At 51.9% G+C, this 7,904-nt stretch overlaps 1 protein-coding gene across 1 annotated transcript; it reads right to left on the bottom strand.

Moving 5' to 3' along the window:
- Positions 1-2,934: 2,934 nt before the first annotated feature.
- LOC125518515 (BTB/POZ and MATH domain-containing protein 2-like) lies at positions 2,935-7,374 on the bottom strand. The gene is made up of 2 exons (XM_048683336.1): positions 7,231-7,374; positions 2,935-3,604 (listed from the first exon to the last, which is right to left on the bottom strand). Exons 1-2 carry the CDS (start codon positions 7,372-7,374, stop codon positions 3,068-3,070), a joined length of 681 nt encoding a protein of 226 aa, XP_048539293.1. The 3' UTR covers positions 2,935-3,067.
- Positions 7,375-7,904: the final 530 nt, after the last annotated feature.

The raw sequence follows: 7,904 nt of genomic DNA, 5'->3' as shown, positions 1-7,904 counted from the left end.
GACGGCCACTCGGTAGTCTTCGAGCCAGGTGTCAGGCTTGGACTCTCCGGTGAACTTACTGACTCCAGTCGCCAACCTGAAGTTGGGGGGAATCACTGCAGCTCCGATAGCTCTGCTGAAGCACTCTGAGCCAGAAACATGCACCCTGTGCTGGTTTGCGGGCCTCTGTCATGGCCATCTCGGTGAGCTCTGTTTTTGTCGACCAAGCCTTGTACGAGAATAGATCTCGCATCAAAGCCTGGCTCCCTGGGGTCGACTGGAATACCTCTTCCGACGCTGTTAGGGCGCCTGTCTTCATGTGGCCGCGGCACGTACGACCCACTCCTTGAAGGAGGCGTGGGCACTCGACGGCGACCATCGTGATCGGCTCGACGATCATACTGCTCCTGGTTTCTGTACTGATCATTCCGCTCTGCACGTCCCTCACGCCTCGGGGGCGATCTCGGGCTATGGGCCGACTGGACCGTATCTGCGACCACAGATCTGCTATGGATCCTATCCCGCGACTGAGACACGGCCGTATTCTGCTCTCCTACTGCCCGGAGCAAGGCCCTAATCTGCGCCAGACCTCGACCAACTTCTGACTGGGAAGGTTGAATCGACTCTGCTATCCGGGCCGCAGCTGCTAGGTTTTGGATCGATGTTCGGTATACCTGAGCCGGAGGTGGAAAAAGTTGGCGTCGGTTGGACTCAGGAGCACGTTGACGAGCGCGATCGTCGAGTGCGCGCTGTAGGTTCTCCAGCCGAGTGCGCTCAGCCAGATTGGCCAAGCGAGACTGTTCCAAGGCCTGGGCCTCGGGCGTTTCTCCAACGATAGGAGTATGCAGGGCATCCATGTTTCGGCGACGAAGTTCTTCTCTCTGCTGCGAGGAGAGAGGCTCGGGGCGGTACTCCTCGTGAACGCGCGACGGATCGCCGTTCCCGTCACCTCCGTCTTCACGATCGAAGCCAGGAGGACCGCGTGGTCCATTGACTATCAGGACTTCCGCTGCCGAGTCATTGCTGCCGCACTCGGATGCAGTCTCTACGGAGCCAGTCGACAGATCGAACAGGCCGTAGAGAGACTCGTCGGGCTCGAGCGCCGCGACTTGAGGGGTGGCTGACTGGCGGGCCACCACATGCTTCACCCACCATTGAACCCTCGATCGGCCGGTGCGCTTGTTCCGGCGGGTCGCAGGGAGGGGGAAAGCCGTAGGAGTCGACTGGTACTGGGTCGACGGTTGCCCCAGGAGGATGCCACGGACGCACGCGTGAAAGTGCGTCGCCCCACGGGCGGGGAGCGCATCGACGTCGAGTGGTGCCTTCTGAAGCCAAGCGGAGTCGTCGGCGACAAACACGAGCGCGCCGAGACAGATCTCGCAGCCCTCAGCCAAACCTCCGCCTGGAACCATGATGATGGGGATCGGAAAAATTGCAACTTCTCCAATAAGTCGGTAAGACATCTGCCCCACGGTGGGCGCCAACTGTCGTGGATCTAAGACTGACAGTAGAATGGGGGGTAGATATGAGGAGGCAAGATCCTAGCTATGGAGTAGTTGTACGCACGAGTTTTACGAGTTCAGGCCCTTCTCGGAGGAAGTAACAGCCCTACGTCTCGGTGCCCTGAGACGGTCGACTGGATTATACGTGTGTGTGTGTGTGTTTACAAAAGTGCGAACCCTTGTCCCAGAGGAGGGAGGTGGCTTATATAGAGTGCGCCAGGACCCCGGCTCCCCTCCGTTACATAGAGTTCAATGCTCATAAAGGAAAGGCGTTACAGGTAACGTCTACAGTAAATGTCATAAATGCTCATAATGCTATGGTTTAAGTCTTAACCGTTGCAGAGTGGAGGGTTCCTCATCTTCTGGTGGTCGAGTGTCTTCAAGGTGGTCGAGTGAGCGCATCTCCACGGTCGAGTGAATGTTGTTTTCTCTTCGATTGCTTCTGATTCTTTATAAAGATGTCCTTGGGGAGGATACGCTGGACAGATCCATGACCCTACCCTAGGTACATAGCTTCATCAATCTCCGAACGCGGTCGATCCGGAGGACTTGGAGGAGGAGGTGGAGGTGGACGAGGACGGGGAGGACGTGGAGGAGGAGTTGGAAGCGAAGCAACAGACGATCCTAAATTCCCTACGGTTGGAATCAGCGGCGGAGGCCAAGCGCCATCGTCTACGGGAGGCGCAGGAGAAGCACGCCGCGAACGTCGACGAGATGCTCGCATATATGGATGAGGAGGAGGAGCCGGAGCCCTCCTACGCGACCATCTACCCAGCGCCCGGCACCGGATGTCATGGACATCTTTGACGGCGAAGATGATTTAGGCTATCGTGATATGCATGGTAGGTAGGATTTCTTTTGTATGGTTTGTATGAATCTAGATGAAATCTAAGGTATTCGGATGCATAGCATTAAATATAAGATGTGATCAATCAATGCTCGTCGAAGCGCACGGCCGTGTCCGTGGGTGTTTTGAGGGGGCGGATTTGCCAGATTCAGCTGTACATGCTCTAACACAACTGACTCTATCGAGCTAACCTCGTAGACTCATTCAAGGCTTCCAACGACTAGTACTACTAACAACTCACACGTACACTAACACATGACCCGGCCACCACTTTTGTTCATGCACGGCTAAATGACTTGCGTGCAGGTAGAGGTAGCTAAACAACTAACTGAACTATACCAAATCACTCGGCTGACACTCTTTGCTGGCCGTCGGCTTCAGTTCTCGTGTGGTGTCCGCCTCACACGGCACTTGCATCTCGCGTCTCCGCCGCCTCACACGGCAGTAGCATCTCACCATGCACGATCTCTGGGCTGACCACTCGCCGTCTACGTACATACTATCACACGTACATATTGCCGGCAAGTACAACTAGCCACATGCAAAACTCAAAACTACATGCTGATACTACATCATAACAAATTAGTGCTAACATAAAAGGCCAGGAAACATAATTGTAGAAGGGCAGACAAGCAATAATGTTCAGAACATCTGTTTCTCTAAAGAAGTTGCAGCAAATTTTATCTGACGATCCGAACCAGATTGATAGATGATGATCACACAAAAGAAAGGTGGCAACTTATTCCACACGAAGACGCCCGAGGAGCCTTAGACACGCCTCCTTCACCCGGCGGCGTCGACGGGGCATCGTCCCTAAGGCCATGGCGGCCTCCACGGTACCCGCGTGGATGCGCTTGCACGCGTCGTCCTTGCAGGCGCACACCAGCCCCAGCCGCTCCAGCTCTTGCTCCTCGATGACAGGCACCGGCGCCGGCTGCTGGGTCAGGACGGTCACGTCGCACCTCACGGCGAGGGCGCCGTCGAGTAGCTTCTCCGACTTCTCCAGCCAACCCCTGCTGACGAAGTCCATAAAGCCGAACTGCCCGCCCTTCTCCTCGAACGTGACCACGTCGGCGTGCTCGTACGTCGCCGGCGCCGGCCAGCCCTGTCGCCGGAGCGGGACCAGGGTGAACCGGAACTCAGCGCGGACGTCCTTGACGACGTGGCTGGCGAGCTCCAGGACGAGGGAGATGTAGCCGTCGTACTTTTGCGCCGATCCGTTGGGGTAGCAGCGGATGCGCCAGGTGTGCCCTCCCGCCTGGAACTTGGGCAACTCCTGCGAGAAGGAGTCGATCCTTAGCACGTGAGACCCGGTGGCTAGCACGACGGCCACGCTCGAGGCGGAGAGCGACGGCGGGACGTACGCCCGTGGTCGTCATGGCCGAGAACGTACTGGAAAAGCAATTTCACGATGACGTGACGCTTGATCACATAAATCGCGTACCCAAAACGGTCCTGGACGAGTGGCTATATATGTGATTATATGTCCACAATGAAAACAATGCATTGTGGTAGGTATATGTATGTAAGGTTACACAAATTACTTGGAAACATACGGAAGAAGTACACCAGAGCCTGCGGGTTTAATTAGGTTAGCTGCAGAGTTCCATAATACAACAAAGAAGATCTGTCTACCCACAACCGAAGAAAGGAAAGGAAAGAAAAGAAAGATTTTGCATGGTGTATATGCAAGGAAACTTCTACCTAACGAGTAGTAATTATCAGTGACATGGCGTACGCACATGTGGAAAACCAGCAGAAGTGGGCAAAAGACCAGTTATTGCAATTCTAGCTGAGTGGAGCGCGCTCCATATGGATGAAAGCCATGGTAGTTATGCTTATGTGCAAACAGAGTCGCCATATTGCATTCTTACTCTAGTTTGTAATAATATTTGCAGTTTCAATTATTCATCCGGAGTTCAACCGCAATGGGGCACCCTACAAGCTCGCCCTCAACCACTTCGGTAGGAGGGTGCGGTCACCCGCACAACTATGGCAGTTGTTGAGCATTTGCCACGATCACAACGGTGAACGGCATCAATGCGATACGGACCAGAAACTTCATGTCGTTGTCGGAGAAACATTGACCGTTGCAAAGGAGGCTAGACATTCCACACGTTCGACTACATCATTGATCACGGTGGCGTCGCCTCCGAGGACGCCTACCCCTACAGGGCGCAGAACTCCATCTGCATTTATGCAACAAGACGGCGTCCTCTGTGGTGACCATTGACATCTTCGGGTATGGGGATCACAATCGATAAGCAGTTTCATTTATATTTGGAGGGGTGCTCACTGGGGAGTGTGCACCAAAGCGGGGGCACTGCATGACGGCAGTGGGCTATAGCACGACGAAGGACGACGCCTAGTACTTGATATTGGAAAACTAGTAGGTTCCAAGTGGGGCGAGTAGGGGTGTATGCGGATGTTGCGCGACATGGAGGACTGCAAGGGGCTCTATGGCGAGAAGGGGTATATGTATGTAAGGTTACATATATAACCTAGAAAGATATCGAAGAAGTACACCAGAGCCTGCTGGTTTAATTAGGTTAGCTGCGGAGTCCCATAATACAATGAAGAAGATATGTCTACCAAAAGGCCACAACCAACGAACGGAAAGGAAAGAAAGATTTTTCATGGTATATATGTAAAGGAAAATTCTACCTAACTAGTTACAAACGACCTGGCGTGCGCACATGTGAAGACCAGCAAAAGTGGGCAAAAGACCAATTAGAGTAACTCTAGCATAGTCATCGTATTTGTGGTCGTCATATGGGATGTAGAGCGTGCTCCATATGGATGGAAGCCATGGTGGTTATGCGCAAACACAAAATCGCCATACAACATAGAGGTGGCACATTGCATCCTTGCTCTAGTTTGTAAATGTTTTCAGTTTTCATTTGTATTTTGGGATCCTCAACTGGTAGCTGTAAAACCTATTTTCATTGTTGACGAAACGCGCGCAAAGCCCCCCCCCCCCCTCCTTGATCTAGAAACGCGTTTAGGGAGAATGTGTGTATCATGCTTGATTTCATTTTGAACCGACTCCAGTTCGACGTCAATCCCCGTGCCCTGGAGGAGCTCCTGAACAGACTCCAAGAAGGTTGGGCACCCACAAGTTGAACCGCGGCGGGACGCCCTACAAGCTCACGCTGAACCAGTTCGGCGACACTACCGAGGACCCCTACCCCTACATGGCCTAGAAGTCCATCTGCATTCTGCAGCAAGAAGCGTACTCCATGATGATCATCGCCGATGCGTCGAAGTAACTCTAGCAGAGTCATAATATGTGATGTCGCCATATCGGATATGAAGCACATTTTAAATGGATATGGATACTGTGGCGCATGTGCGCAAACACATGGTTGCTATTTTTTGGCCCTGGCCTCACATCTTTTTTTGCATCAACTCAATAATCACACACTCAATTACAGTGATTAAAACACTGATTTGAGATAACGTTGCATTAGAAAGTTGTTACACAGGTGTAGAAAAGTCAATGCGGGAGGGGGGGGGGGGCTTTGCCCCACTTTGATCTAGAAACGCGTTTAGGGAGAATGTGTGTATCATGCTTGATTTCATTTTGAACCGACTCCAATTCGACGTCAATCCCCGAGCCCTGAAGGAGCTCCTAAACAGACTCCAAGAAGGTTGGGCACCCACAAGTTGAACCGTGGCAGGACGCCCTAGAAGCTCACGCTGAACCAGTTCGGCGACACTACCGAGGACTCCTACCCCTACACGGCCTAGAAGTCCATCTGCATTCTGCAACAAGATAGCGTACTCCATGATGATAATCGCCGATGCGTCAAAGTAACTCTAGCAGAGTCATAATATGTGATGTCGACGTATCGGATATGAAGCACATTTTAAATGGATATGGATACTGTGGCGCATGTGCGCAAACACATCGTTGCCATTTTTTGGCCCTAACCTCACATCTTTTTTTGCATCAACTCAATAATCACAGACTCAATTAGAGTGATTAGAACACGGATTTAAGATAACATTGCATTACAAAGTTGTTACACAGGTGTAGAAAAGTCAATGCGACATTTTTGTACTCCCTCCGTTTCTTTTTACTCCGCATATAAAATTGGTCAAAGTCAAACTACACAAAATTTGACCAAATTTATGTAGAAAAATATGAACATCTACAATATTAAAACTATATAATATGAAAATACATTTCGTGATGCATCTGATAATATTGATTTCAGATTCTCAATGTTTATATTTTTTAATATAAAATTAGTCAAATTTTACAAAACTTGACTTTGACCAAACCTTATATGCAGACTAAAAAACGGAGAGAGTACTAAACTTGTGCCTTTTTATGTCGTAGGAGAAGCACTACTTACTTCACACCACGACAATGGTGAATACATTGCACGATACACATGCATATGTGACCAGTGTGATAGTCCGATGACCTCGTCTTCGTCTCGTTCCTGATGATGGACATCAAGATAAGGGATGGTGTTTTCGAGGGGGCAAGCCTCAAAATGTCACGGTTTGTCTGAATCCCACCATGTTCATGTTTTTTTAGAAATGGAGGAGGACCCTGACCTCTGCATCTAAACGATATATGCAGTCATTTTATTAATTATTCACACAAAATCTTACAAAATCATATACTACTAAGACTAAAGCCACCGTCTAGACAATATCTGTCGCTACTCCTATCTAGTTAATGAAGGAATGCTGATAGTCTGGGCCTAATACCAAACAGACCTTGCAGTCAAACCTAACATCTAAGACCTGAAGTCCCAACCAGAATGCCTGTCAGGTATGAGGCACCCACCAGTCCAGCGCACTCCTCAACCAGGACACCTGCCGGGTACGAGGCCGCCGCAGCCACCTGCCACCAATCCATCTTGAGTGTTGTACTGCTGCATCTACCTTGCCCAGTCCAGCTGCCGTCGATGCCACCACGACGCCAGACAACGCCACCATCCTGTGCTCGCCCATTATCACACGCCCACTGGCGAGACCCTGCTGCTCCATGCCGCAGAGACCTGCCGTTGTCGACGTGCCAGATGCCATGACGCTCCTCTGTTGCGAACACCACCTGTTGCCATTGGTCCCATCCCCTCCGCATGCAGTTCCCCTAACCGAGCACCCAAACGCCCCAGGCGGCGCCTCCAAGAAGGGTACGACACAAGCAGTGCCACCGCCGCCCAATCTAAGGAGATTTTGGGTTTTTCACCCGGCATGGGGTCGGGGTGTAAGGGAAGGGACCTCGACGGCGCCTGCAAGGAGGAGAACGGCGACCCTGGTCGTCGCCACCGTCGGGATGAATGATTCATCCAGAGTTTCCTCTCGTCCGATGTCACCTCTACCAGCCCCCGCGAAGGCACCGAGCCGACAACCGTGATCGTAAGCCACCACTTGCAGCGGGAGAGAGCCTGCAGCACGGAGGAGATCCACCGGCAACTCACCGCCCACGCAGTCAAGACGCCATCCATCCACCCCCTGCAAACGTCGCCAGCCTAGGGTGCCGTCGCCATGCCTAACGGGACCGCCGCCCTAGGTCCAGGTTCCTCCATGATGGCCGGAGTGGCGAGATCCGCCAC

This window comes from Triticum urartu, chromosome 7, assembly GCF_003073215.2.
Source record: "Triticum urartu cultivar G1812 chromosome 7, Tu2.1, whole genome shotgun sequence".
Classification (NCBI taxonomy): Eukaryota; Viridiplantae; Streptophyta; class Magnoliopsida; order Poales; family Poaceae; genus Triticum; species Triticum urartu.
The sequence above is the reverse complement of the archived record's forward strand: the minus strand, read 5'-3'. Positions and strand labels throughout refer to the sequence as shown.

Coding starts and splice junctions, on each gene's coding strand:
- LOC125518515 (XM_048683336.1), bottom strand. CDS start 7,374: ATGGCATCTGGCACGTCGACAACGGCAGGTCTCTGCGGCATGGAGCAG. Junction 3,605..7,230: donor CGGCAGCTGGACTGGGCAAG/GTAGATGCAGCA, acceptor TCCTTCTCGCAG/GAGTTGCCCAAGTTCCAGGC.